The following is a 17,851-nucleotide window of genomic DNA, read 5'->3' as shown; positions in this document are numbered from 1 at the left end:
AACTGAATATTATATTAAGCTACTAGTTTTTTTTAGTCTATAAAATATATCAGGCTAAATCTTGTTTAATTTGAAATCTATATACATGCAAAATACTTGACAAGTTAGTGATGGTGTTGATATTAATTTAACTTATGCCTCGGGGCAATTGCCCCAGTTTGAAACCAATACATCTGCATAATTTCAAATTTAAGGCAGCACTGATGAGATCTTTGCTTTGCTGTTCAACATTATGAATAATATGAATATTATGAAGCATATAGCAATCAACATACTGAAATATATAAAGATCTGCATGATCACTAATATTGCAAATCTCTGGCATTGCAGAAACTGAGAAAAGAAAGAAAAAGGAAATTTGCACATTAGGACACCATGGCTCCACTACCTAATATATATTTCATCATGAAAGCATCACAAAATACCAACAAATATAAGCACCTTATAATAAATATAAGCGAATATAAGCAACTTCCTCTGCTTCTTGTGGTAGAGTATATTGTCACTCCTTTCACTCTTACATTCACAGAAACTAGACCCTGACTGCCACTTTCCTGCCCATGACAGTACCTTACCAACTTTCTGTGTAGTAGAATTACCTGATTTTTAAAACAAGGCCCAATGCTAATTAAAATCAAAGACAAAATACAGGAAGACAGACATAAAGGTTTCAGGGATAAAGAAATTTTCACTTCTGCTGCTCCTGTAACAGACCCATTTCTGTTTTGATTCTATTTTACATCCTCTTTACCATGCTTGGAACATGGAAGTATGTGCATTTTTAAATTGAAATTGTCCCTACATTAAAAAAAAAAACAAAAAAAAACAAAAAACCCACAAACATTTTGTGCCCTCAAAATCTCTTGCTGTCACCTGTAGAAGCTTCATGTCTGTGGCAGCAGGATGTGTAGCAAGTTGCAATGAACAGCATGGCCTGATGATAATGAGAGAGCTACAGCAAGCCTTTGTATGTCTCAATTTATATGCAAAATTTCTATATTCTCTAGATTGCTGCTCAAAGACCCATTTGCAATAGTTGTCCTCAGCTGTAATTTTTCCTTAGAGATAGCACTAAATTATGGGATTGCTAAATTAGTGCTATAATCAGAAAAATAGAAGTAGAATACAGATTCCAAGGAAACCTTTAAAAATGTCCTGATACCTTCATGCCAATACCAATACTAAATCCTTTATCCCAGCCAATTACAGTATGAGTAATTCATTCTGCTGAACTATTTTGAAATAAAGATATTTTCTAATCCAAGACACAATGCCCTGATTATGTTCTTCATTTTAAATACTGTGTTTTATCTGGGATCTCAAGATATTACCCTGAGTAAAGACATTTTTTGGAAACAGACAAGTGAGGAAAAAATGGGATTTATCAGCTTCATAAAAAATTATTTAGGTAATTACTTAATCCAAAACAGTACCAACAGCATAACCATATGTTATAATGTGTTTTCAAAAGAGAAATTGAGTTACATTTCCAGAATGACAAAGCAGTGGGTTTTCACCAGGAAACATTTCTGAAAGCAAGACTGTTGGAGGTGAAAACACAAATAGACTAAACCCCAAGCAAATTCTGAACTGAGAAAAAGTAACTTTTAATTCCATGAAAATGTACTATTAATACAAATACCAAAGCACCTTCAGCAAACTAAAAGCTAATTATTTTCACCAGGTAAACATTATTCAAATTAAAACCATGTCAAAATAGTGTGACTTCAATCAAAATAGTAATCTCTGTAAGAAATGATCAAGGACAGATAAGAAGAATTTAATGCACCTGACTCAATCTTTTTTTTTTTTTTAATTATTTTTAATTTTCCTTATAGCTTTCTGTTTATATTTGGCCAATACATCAATTTAGATAACATCTGATAACCAAGTCAATGTTAATTGCAAAAGTGCTTCAATTGTTACAAATGTGTCTGATGAAAGATTTTTTTTTTTCCCTGAATGAAAACACATCTTTTTAAACTTGTTGAGAAAAGAATTAAAAATGGATTTTTCTCCTCATTTTTCCCATTCACCTTCATTTTGCAGGGAAAAAGGAGGAAAAACCTGAAATGTTCATCAGCTTGGGAGTGTGTGTCCAACAAAAATGGAAAATTAACCTGAAAATAGGGGTGTATTTGTCTGTCAATTGACTCTGGCAATCTTTTGCTCCTTACACATTAATGTAGAACTCTGTATCATGTGATTGAGCATGTCAGATATAGACCAGAGGATAGATTTCTGCGTATTCCCTACCATTTCACACTGTGTTAACAGCCTACTTGTATAACATATATTTCTTTGACTCTGTTTAGCTCTTCTAACACACCAATCTGTCACTCTTTAAAGAAGTTTTGCAAAGATCTCTGTAAGATATATGATCTTTCAGTGAGTTAGCACCACAACGAACACTTCATAAGCTCTGTCAAACAGTGATTTGTGTAGTACTGCAGCAGGCTTTTCCTAGAACATTTTTCTTTTTCTCAATAAAATCAGAGAGTATTGAAAGTATTTAAAAGTAGAAGCTGACAGGGCGTTGTTCAAGCCATTTTTCAATACAGAAATATCAGTAAGTTCAGAGACACAACTGTCACAGCTGTTTCAGTATTAACCTGTCATGTAGAGATAGCCAGAGAAATGGTGGCCTACACAGATGCTCAGTGTGAAGTAAATGCAAATCTTGAGTTATTTTAAGTATAATCCTTTCTTTCCTCTCAAGTTATGACCACTTCTACTCAATCCAATAACAAATTAGTCAAGAGAGTAACGACCCACGGAAGGTAACATGAAGGGATAAGAATAAAAGAAGTTCTTATTCTGGCTGCCAATATGAAGGCTCTCTATGTTAATTCTAGTTTATATTACTTACTAGAGGAGACTTTGAAGAAAGAAAGTTTACATGTTTACGTCACAATAATTACTCAGCTGTTGATCTCCACAATTACATCTATAAAATAAGATTAAATGCCTTTTATTACTTGTGTCTCAAATCAGTTATTTAAAGAAGGAAAAGCAAAGCAAGTTGTTTGATCTCTGATCCTACAAGACTCAGACTAGAAACTGCAGATAGCACTTTTGATATTAAAATGTCTGGGGAAAAAAAAAATATACCCATAAAAGTCCCTAGCCCAGAATCAATAATGTCCTAAATTGTTCACATTGATATATTATTTACTTTTTCACTATTAAAAAGAGAAAAGAGTCTTGATTAACCACTTTTAACCACTTTTCCTCGAGATCCACAAAGGATAGCTTATATAAATCAGTGCCCATTATGCCAGGTGATACTTGCTTATGGAAGAATGTTGGTACATCAATCAGCTTGAAAGTTCTTTCTTTCTTCAGATATTTGAAATCATTCCTGCATAACAAAATCATGTTTCATCAAACAGTACTTTTCACTCTCCCATGCTTCAGAGTTCTGAAAATGTTTTTCCAAACGTTCCAGGGAACTTGGGAACTTGCCTCCAGCATAAGGCAAAGCGCACAAATTTTGAGACTTGAGAGATGTTCTCTAAGAACTGTTCTCTAAGCCCAGGCAATGAAGGTGATAATAGGATGCAATGCTGAACATTGCATGAACAGCAATGCTGAACAACAACATGAGGAAGAAATTCTTTACTGTGAGGATGGTGAGACTGGAACAGATTACCCAGAGAAGTTAGGGATGACCCAGTCTTGGCAGAGCTCAGGGCCAGGTTGGATGGGGTTTTGAGCAACCTGGTCTACTGGAAGGCATCCCTCCCCATATTAGGGGTGTTGGAACTCGATGATCTTTAAGGTCCAGCCAAATCAGTCTCTGATTCTGTGATACTAATGTTAACTCTTGCAACAGGAAAATGACAGCATAATGCTGAAATAAAATAACAATTAGAGTTGATTGCTTAAGTGAAGGGCATCTGGATACTCTTACTAAAAGTGAAAAGGAAATTTAGAATAGGTAGAAAAAGCAGATTTAAATTTCTCATGTTTGCAGTATAATGTATATTTTCTCCCACGGGGAAAGAAGACTTTTGAAAGGTATGCACAACTCAGCACTGATTCATAAAACAAAATTTTTATGGAATGTAAGTTATTCAAAGGTTTTGTGCTTGGTCTTGATGAGTGGCCTGTGGCAGATGTTTATTCACATTGCTATCCATTAATTTGATCACACCGTCTTTCTTGGTTAAGCAATCATCATGTAAGTAATTTGGACAAGATCAGTAATGTTCCGTTATTTCACCTTATGAAATGGAGTCAATAAGCCATAATGCATTTTTGTTCTGTAAAACGATCAGGGCAAGTACCATTAAAAGCATAATAATGCAAATATACTTGATCTAGTATTTTTAAATGTTCTCTCATCTGGACATTTTTAATGAAAAATTCATATTACACTCGAGATGAGCATTAACCAGAAAGACATTGTCTAGTAAACAGTACTTCATTAGGTAGCCTTCTGCTTTAGACTTTGACTCTATGACTATATTAAAAAAAATGACTCTGAGAATAGCATTTTATTATGCAAGGTTTTGGATGTATTTCTGAGTTGTGTCATAAACACTTAAAAAAATGATCAAAATAAAGGAATTTTACTACTCATAGTTGTACACTTTTAACCATAAATTTTCTCTTGCTTAATGTATCAACACTGTTTTCAGCTATATTCTGAATGCACAATCTTTGATACAGTCTGATGTAAGCAAATGAGATTACACATCCATCCTAACCTAGAGTGGAGATTTTATTTCAGTATTTTGATAAAAAATAATTCAATAAACAGTAAGATGCTATATTTTAGAATGAAGAAATTTAGCTCACAATTTTTCTACATTACCACAAATTTGCATTCTTCAGAGTATGCATAAATAATAATGACAGATATATAATGCAATAAAATATATTCAACTGTATAAACTGTATGACAGCCATATAAAGCCTGAAAGATATGCTGGTGCACCATGAAGCATTCACAAAAATAATTTAAATGGAAGCTTGGAGTAAGGGTTTTAAATTTCAGTTGATGCTCTGAGACATTGAGACATAAAAGGACAAAGAGTTTGTGTCTTCTAAAAGAAAGACTAGTAAAAAAAGGAACAGCCAGAAAATTTATCTAGTATTGGCTCAACAAAGGCACTGCCCAACCACCATGTATCCTACCTACTGAGCAAAATTCTCAACCCACCAGCTGAGATGCACTATGGAATTTAGAAAAACCCTTTGAAGAGCTGGTTAATGTCTTCATGACGTCCCAGAAAGCTGATTATGACTCTTTGCCATCAAATACAATAAGGACATGAATTCTATCAAGAAATGGTGTACTGCAAAAACAATTCTGATACAGATTTTGGAGAGAACAATGATATAATCTTCTAAAGGAAAATTCTAAACCATAAGACTTTTAAAATGAAAATTAAATTACAGAACTAAGGCCATCTTGCTTTTTCTCAAATTTTATTCTTTTTCTTCTTCTTCTTCTAAACCAGAAGCATTTAGAACATAAACACAGGAATGTAGGTCTAAATTTGTTAACACCTCTCCTGTAACCAATGTTGTCACAGGTTTTTCAGATCAAAAGTAATGGTGGAAGCCAGACTGAAATATCCCTGTAAGAGACAACATGGCCTTTGAGTAAAAGAAGGAGGTGGTCAATGCAGTGATGCAATTGTTTGGACTTCTAATAGGGCACTACAGTGTCTCCTAATAGTAATTCTAGACATAAACAACAACAGGTACATACAAAGCATATGGAATCAATATGAGAAATTGGAATATTCTTCTGAGACGTTCACAAAAGGAACTGCTTGTTACTCTGCAAGATCATACAATAGCTCTGAATGTTTCAGATGCCACCTAGTGCCCAGTTCTCATGTGTCAAAGATGCCTTCAGGAGAAAACTGGTTTTCTTTGTGCCCTTTTATGCCACTGTCCAACATATGTCCCATATGCCACTGTCCAACAACATGTCTATGACATCCCATCCCATATCCCATATTCCATATCCACATCTTATGCTTTAAATTCCATGTTTAAACTCTGAGTAATTCAAAGTAGTAGAAATAACTTTCTCTTTTTTTTTTCCTTTTTCTTTCTTTTTTTTAAAATAAGTTGAAATGTTCAACATACCATGAGTTCTGCCTTCATGTTAAGACACAATTTGTGAAAAAGGCCTGTAGCAGGGAAACCTTGGCTAATAAGTTAGACATGAAGCATGATTGATTAGCCATGTGGTTGTATCCTCAGATTACACACTGGTCAGTTCAGATGAGCTTGGCCAACAGGAAGGTTGAAAAGAAGTTATATTCTTTTTAAGGTTAGCCAGTCTCTAATTTACAATAATTTAAAACATAAATCTTTCAGGCTATCATTTGCAACAGCTGAAGAGTCAATGAATTAAATAAAAATGTCTATCAGTGCTCACTGAATCTTCTATTTCTTCTTTTTTTTTTCTTTAGAAGTCCCAGTACTCTTACATCAAATGTGCTATTTTATCCTGCTCTCTAATTTCAGAAATTTTATCTTGAATACAAAACCCATGCATCTTCCTAGTATTTTTGTTACACCTTGGAACAAAAAATGGAACCTTAATTTCAGTTGGAAACTAGATATCCTAGTACATCAAATATATAAAATTCATCACATTCATTTGACATATGTATCTATTATTTTTTGTAAAATCTGGAGATGCTGCCTATATAATACCACGTAACTTGTTTGTGCTATGACATCCTCCTTCAGTGACTAAACTGATTTTTTCTAAATTTGTTAGCTTTTTACAAATTTGGTAACTGTAAATTCTCCAGGTAAGAACAGCCAGTGGGTAAAAATGCAACATTTATATTACCTAACACAAGGTAAAATCAGGTGAGGCATTGAGGCTAAGGTGGAATAAAAGAGGTAATACAATGAGATAGTTGTTGCCATAATATTTCAGAAATTGAAAATTGAATTATTTTATACAACTGTAAAAGACCTAGTAAGAAATATATATTGCAGAAGGATTATCAATAAAGCATAAATTTTAGGAGTATTTTTACTTTAGGTTGTCCTGGGCTCTGAAATAATCTTTTTTTGGTAATTTCAACAGCCTCTTCCCAGCTGACTCCAGAATACAGCCATATTAAAAAAGTACTCAGAAAACACTGCAGTCTAAATAGAACACACCTATTTAGACACATATATCTACACTGCCTTTGCATGGCAGGCAGGGTGCATCTGTCTGGACTTCATCCACCTGAGAAGCTGAACAACCATCACATGTGGCAGATACAGTATCTCAAGACTCAAGTTATACTGATTTGGTTGAATAGTGTCATGACAGAGTGGATGCAGCAATCTCTGTGCTACTTGCATTGATACTTTACATCCAGGCCAAAACTTCATGTTGTTTCTAATGGTCTTCCTCAGTCCATGCAGTATCTGTGCATTTACCTTCCAGCCATACCCAGAATTAAACTGGTGCCTTCAGCAGCTGTGCAGGAATTCACTGCAGATAGAGCTCTATTCAAGTGGAATTTGGTAAAGGCAAGTAAGGGTGGCTGCTGCTGTTAACTGTCTAGCTTTGCTAACAATCTGGTATTTGCCTGCTTGTCATTCCCTTCAGGTAGCACTTCAGAAGTGTGTCTGATGGGGAAGCATCAGATTTAACCATATCTACTGAAGCATGTAGGCATCTTTCTGCTGGTTTCACTTGGTCCCAGGTTATGATGCCCTGTTGTAAAATTAGTAACTGCCATTTTTTTTTTTTTTTTTTTGGCATGGTCCTTCAGCTCTAGTGCTGTTCTGCATCTGCAGCTGATTTAAGCAGATATCCTGAGCATGTACTGCATGTAAAGGGAATACATTGCAAGCCCTGGACATTTTTCATGCTCACTGTATTAATGTGACTACAGTATTGTAATTATCCCTTGCTTCCCTCACATATCCTGGAGGTTTTTTTCTGTACTTCTTCTCGCTGTTCCCTTGCTTGTAGAAGAATTATGTTAATGCAGTTCTAACTTAATGCTGAAACAAGTTTGCCCCTATTAAAATAGCATATGACTTTATGCTATAAATAGAAACATTCTTGTCTTACTGGCAAGGAAGACAAATCCAGGGATTGTTTCAATGTATTTAGAAACAAAGTCAAATTCAGTATAAAAAATCTACATTGAAAGTTACCTCATAACAGTGTCCTCTGTCATTTTTTGATATGAAAATAATCTCAAAGGGAAGAAAAAAGCAAAATTATGTCATTCATTGAAAATAGGTAGATAACTGCAAGGTAATTAGTTGTATTATCTTTAGTGAACAGTAGAGACCCTCAGTGAGGTTACTATTGCAGATATATTAATTAAGAAAGAGTAATTAGAACACAAAAAGAAAAAAATGTTCTTTTCCTTGTGACGAAAAAAAAACCAAAGCACCCAAATCTTCTCAGAGTTTCTCTTGCTTGGCTATTTATAGTTAGACACCAGAATGTGACAGTCTCTTTTGACTGATCCACAAAAAATGCAGAAATTAAAATTAGAACTTCAGAGAAGTTTAGATTGTTAGACAAACCGTTCCTGTGGCTGTTGTAAACAAAAGTGAATTTCAGAATATAGACTCTTCATTCTGCACTTGCATCTTAAGGTGACAGATTTGTTGGAATGAAGGGATAACGATTTTTGTTGTTGAACTTCTACAAAGGAAAAACCTGGAATTTGGGGTGGGAATTTTTAAAACTCAATAACTGTTTTAGTATATCTGCACTGTTTATGATAGATTTTTTAAAGCATTCATTTATAATGTGTCTTTACACTCTGAATGTTACATTTTTGTGCAGTTAAATTGACATTTCAATATTAAGTTTTTAATTTTTTTCCTTTACTGCTCTTATATTGCCTACTCCAAATTTTTCTTGTGGTTTCCTTCACTCTCTAATCTCAAGTGAAACATGCATGTATATGTGCATTTCAATATGTGTGTAGAAAGACAACAGTATTCCTATACTCATCAGTTAATTCTTCTAGTCCCTATTATATTTGAATATAGGCCATGCTTACTCATATATTCAGACAATGTGAATGAGGACAGAATAGAAAGTAAGCAAAATATTATAAGCTAAAAGCTATGCATCTAAGTTACTTTTTAAGTTTACAAAACCTTTGGAAAACAACGGACTACTAAAATAAACTACTATAAGATCCAATATAGATGAAATTTTGGAAAAGGTAATTTCAGGCTACGTCCTATTTTTACAAAGACAGCACCTGTTGTAGTATTTGGGATCTTTAGAATGCACAGCTCTGCCTATATCCACACATGTACTACATGCAGCACTTCTGAAATCAGCTTTGAGTCTTCAATACCGAAGTATTCTTGCTTGTCAAGTAAAAGTACATATTTCCAAGGGATACCCATGTACAGACATATTCTAGTGTTTCCAGTACACCACCATGTCCTGTCCCAAATAACAGCTGGAGTGGTCCCTGCAATAACATGCTCATGTTCATGTTTGCATGGCAGAGGAATTACTGTCTGGAGTAGTAGACACAAGTGAACAGTCTAGGACTGGTACCACTCCCACAGTGGGAGATCTCAAACTGGGAGTGCAGGGATACCAGGAGTATTTAATTTCAAAAGTACTACATGAAACAAGTATTAGCCTGTATCAGGATATTAAATATGTCTTTCAATAAGTGAGTACTCATGAAGATGTATGTATTGACAGTATTTCTCACTTTATTTTGGGAAAAATGGGATCATAATGTTTTGCAATAACTGCAACAAAAGCGATTAAAATAAATAGATCAACCCTTTAAAAAAGAAAAAATTATTTATATTCCAAATGTTATAATAAAATAGTGTGTGAAGGACATTAGTATTCATAACTAAGCTTAATAGAATGCAGTGCTGTGACAAATGCCTTTATTACTGGAATACGTGAAAATACTTGTTTTGTATATTTAGACATTGATTATAAATTTCATGTTAAAATACTCTAAACATTCCTGGATGAAAAAAATGAATAAAAAGCAAGTAAATTTGAAATTTCCATATCTAGTTCTGATTTGTTTCCCCCTGAGTGAAGGCAGAAAGAGAGTTGAAATTTCTGCTAGCCTTGTTTTTTGAAAAAAGAAATTCAGAAATAAATTATATTTAATGTTATTTAATTTGAATATCTTGTTAATATTGGTATCTATAAGGGGCTGAATTTCTGCTAATTACAGTCTTTAAGGGAGTGGGTCCACTCCTGCTGACCAGAACTCTCCCAGATACATTTTACCCACAGCTTTTTAACAGAATTTACAGTGGCATTAACAAGAATTAATTCAATAGAAACTTACTGAACAGCACTGAAGGATATTTTAGGCTTCATGTTTTAACATTATGTAAAAAAAAAAAAAAAAAAAAAAAAAAAAAAAGAGGACAAATATGTTCATACATACCTTGTTTACAAAATTAAATCTAGGACAAAGAAAATTCCTGCTTGGAGAGAGATTGAAGCAACTGGGGCAGCTTGCTTTGAAAAGGAGATGAGAAATAATACACAAAAATTAAAAAAAGTAGGAAGGGGTAAAAAATTCAATTATGCTTATTTTCAAACTACATGAACAAGGAGAAGTTCAACCAAACTGCAAGATGGCAAATTTAAAAGGAAATACTTTTCCACCCTTCATATCATTAGTGATTATCAAAATGTCACTGAAGTCAAGAATCTGTGCAGAGCTGAATAAAAATTACAATCTAGTTAGGCAATTCCTGCGTTCCCTGACAGATGACAATCTCAGGGTAACAATCCATAGCTTTAAATGTCAGGGAGTTGGTAGTACAGTGTCACTTTCAGTTTGAAAATAGATACTACCTATCAAAGAAGACAAATGAAGTTACTTTAGTAAATTATCTCCCTCTTGTCCCCAAATAAGGCACTTATAGATGTTCAAAACGAAAATACTCACAGAATAAATTATAAACTTAAAAGTGTACGATTAATTTTTTCTATTTTCTTATCTAGAATCAGGAGCAAAATGGCTTGAAGGGTTAGAAGTAGTAACATACTCCCATGCCACTTTATCATAAAGTTAAAAAGTTAATGAAAAATGGCAAGAATTCCTTTTAGATGAGTCATATAGTGTTGCAACTGGAAAATCAGTTTTATTTTAGAAGGAGGGTGATTTTTAATTAGTGCTTTAAAATGTAATGTAATTCCACAAGAATAAATTGCCTTCTGTGAATAATTCTTGGTGAGACAGCAGTAAAAGTAAAGGAAGCAATTTTTGGTAGTGACATTGCTAATCTTTACATTTTTTATTTCAAAGGACAGGGAATCTTTCTGTGACCTTTTTACAAAACCCTAAGAGATACAGGCTTCTGAAAGACTTCATCTTCTGGGAGAAGTTGAAAATGAAAACACTGTGTACAGGCCGAGTTTTCAAGTTAATACAATATGATTCATATGATAACTAAAATCCACAGGATGATATTCTTACCTTCATTTTGACATGCTGTGATGATAAACAACAAATTGAATAGCCTTGAAAACTATTAGAGGATTTAAAAGAAATTCTTTTGCGCAAATATGCAGGAGATGCTGTAGTATTGCCTTCTTTGTAGAGCTTGCAAGCAGATTTGAGGGCAGGGGAGTATTGCTTCAGCACAGAACACTTCAGCAAAAGAGTGATAAGAATATCAGTTCCTTAGATGAGCATTGAAGTGCCCAAGGTGAGATGGGCTACTTTTTTACTTCTGTGTTGTGTCATTGTGCAAGGTAATGAAAGTCAAATCCAAACCCACAGTTGATTACGTAAGAGAAAGCAGGGAATAGCAGCAATGACAACAGCAGCTAATATGCATATTTAACTTATTCACATCAGAACATGATTGGTAAATAAAATCTTGTAAATTAACTCATTGTTAGCATATATTTTGCATATAGTGTTTATATATGTATGGACATGTAGAAGATGTATTCATGAGTATAGTGGACTCTGCCTTTTAGTAATTGTTACATAGCTTTGTTTCTTGGCTGGTATCACAAATCTAATAGGATTTCCTAGTTCTTGGTAGTTCTGGGCATTGAAGTTTGAGAATGCAATGAATGTTGGGAGACATACTGATTGTTTTAGTAAGCGTTTATATATATTTTTTCTTTAATTGAAACCTATAACACCTTAGATATTTAAATATGTTGTGCACACACTCATGAGTAATTTAGGGCTACTGAAGAATGTTTTAGTCACTTGGAATTCAGGAAAAGAAATTAAAACAATACATACGTAACCCTTTCTTCTTTCATCACTTTCCTTTTTAGATGGAAATTAGGGGAATTAGGTATGAGTCCAAATACAGGTTCATTTGGCATGAATCCAAATACAGGTTTACCTGATTTGCCTCTTCCCCATTAGCATTAGGCTGGTAAGTATACTTGGCACAAGCCTTGAAGAGCTCAGGATGAAATTATGAAACGTCTTTTGTTCACACTTGCAAAAAAAAAATCTATGTTTTAATGACCATTAACTAAATGACATTGGTAGTAAATGACTGAAAATGTTGTAATCAAGCTATTTATGATGCTGAAACACGAGTCAAAAGGGTACGCAGTCAAAGGAGTACCAGCTACTGAAACTAAACTCTAATTAATGGCTTCAGAGATCAGACTAAGAGTGGCCATGAGTCATTTTGGATTCTCAGTGGTTTAAAGCTCTGTATTATATATGTTACCAGACCTGTGGTATGATGATTAAATTAACTAATTCTTTGCTCAGAAATCAGTTACCCACAGTATCTCATCCATTTTCCTCATTATCTAAAATCAATTAAATCATTAAACAGGTTCCTGATCATGCTCAGACTTACGTTTGTTAAAAGTTTCTTTTGTCTTGATATATTTTATTTTTCTTCCAAATTTTTTTCTATTTGAATCTGATGTTCTTTCATGTTTGTATTACAATTTTGTTTATTGTTTTTCATTTGTATAACTTGAAAGTCAGAAATATATCAAACTGCTTTGTTTCCTGTTTCTATGTAATGATATGTATATGTATGATATTCATATGTAATTGATACAAAAGAAATCTTTCTTTTGTATCAATTTAATTTAAAAATTACATTAATATTTTGATAGCTGGAGCCTAAGTAAAATCTCATGCTTATTTTCATCTGCCTTAGGATATGTGGGTACTTAAGCAAATGTTAAATAAGTCAGCAATGGATTTTCAGTGTTGAGAGTTGTGTAATATCCATGAAAACACTATCTCTCCTAGGATGCCTTAATTTGCGTTCTATGCTCTTAAGCAAAATGAAACATTTGTTTATAACACCATTTTAAGTATAAAAACATTTTAATTCATAAATATGTATCTTTTCCAGAATTACAGAGTAGCTCCTGTGGCAACCCAGGAGTTCCACCAAAAGGTATTTTGTATGGTCAAAGATTTGATGTTGGTGACAAAATCCGATACAGCTGTGTAACTGGATATATTTTGGATGGACACCCACAGCTCACTTGCATAGCCAGCTCTGTCAATACAGCATCGTGGGACTTCCCTGTTCCTATCTGTAGAGGTAAGACAAATTCTACAGTAATGTTCTTGAATATATACGTTAGTATTAACAAGTTTTAATCTATTAATAATTATGTTTTAAAGTATGATTAAAGAACCCCTCTTTTGAATATTTTGATCTCTTGTTCACATATATGATGTATGTCAGCATATATTCCTACTAATTTTTAGGTCAATATTCTACTAAAGTTATAGTTATCATTTATTTCTAAAATATATGTTATGTAATATGAACTAGAAATCTAGCAATAAGTAGACTATAAATGTCTGTGTATAATGTACTTGCAACTATGGGAATATAGATTTGGGATCTCTTAGTGCTTTCTAAGAACTGACTTTTTGTCTAGTAGTAACTTGGCTATTGAGCAAACAGAAATATGAAACTGCCAAACCAATTGGGTTACAGGGTCTTACCTCACTGCCAGTCAGGTTTGATTATCCTAAGATTTATATATAGGATATCCCTTGTATTCTAACAAGCACTGTAGGTCAAATCCTTTTCCCTTGCTCTTATTAGAAATATAGCAGTAGTAGGGAAGCCTGTATTACGGGTAAATCTTATTTTTGGAGAGGAATATTGTTACAGATGTATAATGTTTGCAGAGCAGTGAAAGGAGGTTATGCTGATAAAATGAAGGCACTATCACTACTACACACAACCAAATATAATACGTCAGGTAACCTTGGGATCAGTTTCTAGATTCACAGGTTAATTTTACAAAATGCAACATTTATTTTTGTCTAAGACATTGATGAAGAGTTGCAGAGGCTACAAAAACATTCCAGCTGAAATTACCATTCTAATAAATACAGATTGGTTAAAACATGGTTAAACAGCACTGCAAAAAATTAATTATGTATGAGAAAAGTGTGTAATTGGAAATACCATACATTCATTTCCTGTTCCTGGATTACAGCTATTTAATATGTTTATTGATGGTCTTGAAAAAATTACAAACTTATTTTTAATAATATTATTTTCCAGTAAAAATATTTATAACTTCTCAATCTTCCACTCCTACTTCCCAGAAAACTGCTAGCTAATAATGAAGGAGATATAAAATCAAGGCATATATCCCAATTTTGTTTCTGGAGATAAGAATGCAAAAGATATGATGAGAATATATTAACTTGAAAAAGACATTTGTAACCAAAATCAAAGTGGAATGGACTCCATTGCTCAAATTCTCCAATTTTGAAATGAATTTTGAAATGAATGGCATAAAAAATTGTATTCTTGAAGGAGTTACACATTCTTCTTCCTGATTCTGAATTTTTCAGGAGATCTTTGGAGATATTTTGATTTTGCTCCAAGAGGAGGTGAAAATATACTGTGTAAATTTGAACTCATATGATAAACTCCTAAAGTAGCCCTGTGGTTAGACATTACTAATTTGTAAGACTAGTGCATGAGAATATGGAAATCATTTTTTTAAACTCATAATTAGAGAGGCCATTGTCTGCAAAGTGTCATTTCTTAAGGCAAAATAAAGTTAAAAATTTGGAAAGTATTCAGAAAAAGAGGAAACAAGTTCTGTTAGGTTTCAAAACTGCCATGGTGTCTAGAGACTGGGACTCGAACCGTGTACTTGAAAGAAGATTAAGACAACAGCTTGATTCACTGCAGAAACTCATGCAGAAGGAAAATTTTTTTTTGAGAAGACAATTCTTTAATCAATAGCTGTGAGGAATTTAAAGGGTATAAGTTTGATAAAAAAATACCTCAAAAACCCAAGGTACATATTTTAATAGTGGTGATTACAAATTACTGAAACATAACTTTAGAATGTGACAGATTCTTGATTTAAGTCTTAATATTATGGCTTAAAGCCTTAATGCACAAATTGCTGTTAAGATATTTTTTTGCCATGTCTAATAGAAGAAAAATAACTAATTATTTCCAAGAGTTCCTTCTGTGAGTCAATGTTTTATATTAGAAACACCTAACTTTACATATAAAATGGACCCTTGTGATTCCATTCAAATGAATTTCTCCTAATTTTGCCTAATACAATTATCCAAGGCAGAATTCTGCAAAAGGTTGCTAAAGATGATTATGGACTAATGAGCTTCTTATCTCTTTCTCACTCTTTGCCATGGAGACACTGATTAAACACTCATCCTTAAAGATTTCCTGTGATAAATGTCTTATTGTTCCCTACCAATGGTCATTACATCTAACACAGAGGATTCTGACACAAGCAGGAAAAACTCTAAGAACAGAACAAACGTATATTTTGTTCAATATTAATTTGAGGGTTGTTTGTTTGCTTGTTTTTACATTTAAGAAAAAAACTGAATTTGAGGCACACTTAGAAGTCAGCAGACATAAGATCACAGATGTCTGTAGACCAGCTGTGTGTAAATATCAATCTCATCTGCCTCTTGACTTCAGAACAAATGAATTTGAGGAGTTGTTTTTAAATAATTATTTTAGATCTTTCCTCTTACATTGCCTTCACTTTAAATGAAGAGATGATGAAAATGTCCTGCTCATGTTTTAGCATTATGATTATTATGGATTGATGTTAAAAAATGGGGAATTTCATTGAAAACAACAGTGTTTTGTAATGTCACAAGCATATATACAGGACACCCTACTAAATGTTTTAATTTTATATTTGTTAAATTATACCAATATTTGCATTTTTTAAAGTAATATATTTTTGGGCCAAATTTTATTCATGAAGAAAATAGTTATTCCTCAAATGAGTTCTTATTCTTTCACTTGTCTTCATAGGATTTTGTTGAAAAATCAGCAGACATATTTAATGATTGCTTTATTTCATATCCTCTTTCTAACTGAAAATTGTTTGAATGTACAAAGTTTTTCACCTGCATGTTTTGGTATGCATTAAAATATTGTTACTGTATTAGATTTATTAGAAGTGAAAAAAAAAACAAACCTAATATAAAAAAGCTAAATTGTATTTATTTTTTCTGTTCAACTACGTGGTGGAGTTGCTCTCTATATGAGACAACACTTGAAATGTATCGACATCTGCCTTGGGGTGGACGATGAGTGAGTTGAGAGTTTATGGGCTCAGATCACAGCAGATTAATGAAGGTGACACTGCTGTGGGTGCTTAGTACTAGCTGTCTGCTCAGGTGAAGGAGGAGGATGAGACTTTCTCCAGGCAGCTTGGAGCAGCCTCTAAGTCAAAGGCACCAGTCCCTGTGAGGGACTCTATCCACCATGCCATCTGCTGGAGAAGCAACACAGCAAAGCAAAAATATTCTACGGGGTTCCTTTGAAAACATTGATAACAATTTCCTGTCTCCAGTATTAGAGGATCCCACTGGGAATGGTGAGCTGCTCAACCTCATATTAACAGCATCTCCTTTTTGGAGATGTGAAGGTTGTGGGCAGCCTTGGCTGCAGTGACCATGAAAATTTGGAGCTACATATCAGGAAAAGAGGAGCAAGTAAGACTACAATCATGGATTTCAGGAGAGCTGATGTTAGCCACTTCAGGGATTTTCTTGGAAGAATCCCATGGAAAAAGGCACCACAGGGAAACGGGGTCCAAGAGAGTTGGCTGATATCCAAAGTTGACTTCCTGCAAAATCAATGATGCTGAATATCAATGAGCAAGAAATCAGACAAAGGCAAAGGGGGAGGGAGACCTGCATGGATGAAAAAAGAACTACTGTTTTTACTCAAGCATAAGCAGGAAATGCATGGGAGTTAGAAGGAGCATCAAGCCACAAGGAATGAATATAGAGATTGTCAAAGTAGAAATGGGATCAGGAAGACCAAAGCCCATCTGGAATTAAATATGGCCAGGATGTCAAGGACAAGAAGGGTTTCTTAAAACACATGAATTACAGAAGAAAAACAAAAGTATAATGTGGGCATATTAGTAAATTATGGGGGACCCTGGTAAAAGGGGACACAGAGAAGACAGAGTTATCAAATGCCTTCTTTGCATCAATCTTCACTGACATGATCAGCCCTCAGGGCTCTCTGACACAGACCAGGGTAAAGGAGTTTTAGAAAGAAGACTTTTCCTTGGTGAAGGAGGATTGGCTTAGATTACACCAAAGCAAACTTGACTTCCACAAGCCCGTGAGCTCTGGCAGGATGTGTCCATGAGAGAGCTTCTGGACACCATAGCAAGGTCACTCACAGTCATCTCTGCAAGGTCATGGCAATCAGGAGAGGCTCCTGGGGACTGGAAAAAAGCAAATCTCACCCTGATCTTCAAAAAGGGCAAGAAGAAGGACACAGGGAACTATTGGCCAGTCAGCCTCACTTCAGTCCCTGGAAAGGTGATGGAGCACCTCATTCTGAAATCTATCTGTATCCAGATGGATGACAAGAAGGCAACCAGAAGTATTTA

General features: G+C 34.0%; 1 protein-coding gene across 4 annotated transcripts in view; it reads left to right on the top strand.

The window, feature by feature from the left end:
• The window catches only part of CSMD3 (CUB and Sushi multiple domains 3), a 580,220-nt gene that overhangs the window by 130,077 nt on the left and 432,292 nt on the right, over nt 1–17,851 (top strand). For all 4 annotated transcript variants that reach the window (XM_038122727.1, XM_038122755.1, XM_038122747.1 and 1 more), the window contains exon 4: nt 13,315–13,509. In XM_038122727.1, the coding sequence (XP_037978655.1) occupies nt 13,315–13,509 (195 nt within the window). The remainder of the gene's footprint in view (nt 1–13,314; nt 13,510–17,851) is intronic.

This window comes from Motacilla alba, chromosome 2, assembly GCF_015832195.1.
Source record: "Motacilla alba alba isolate MOTALB_02 chromosome 2, Motacilla_alba_V1.0_pri, whole genome shotgun sequence".
NCBI lineage: Eukaryota > Metazoa > Chordata > Aves > Passeriformes > Motacillidae > Motacilla > Motacilla alba.
Note: the sequence above shows the minus strand (reverse complement) of the source record. Positions and strands in the feature narration are given on the sequence as shown.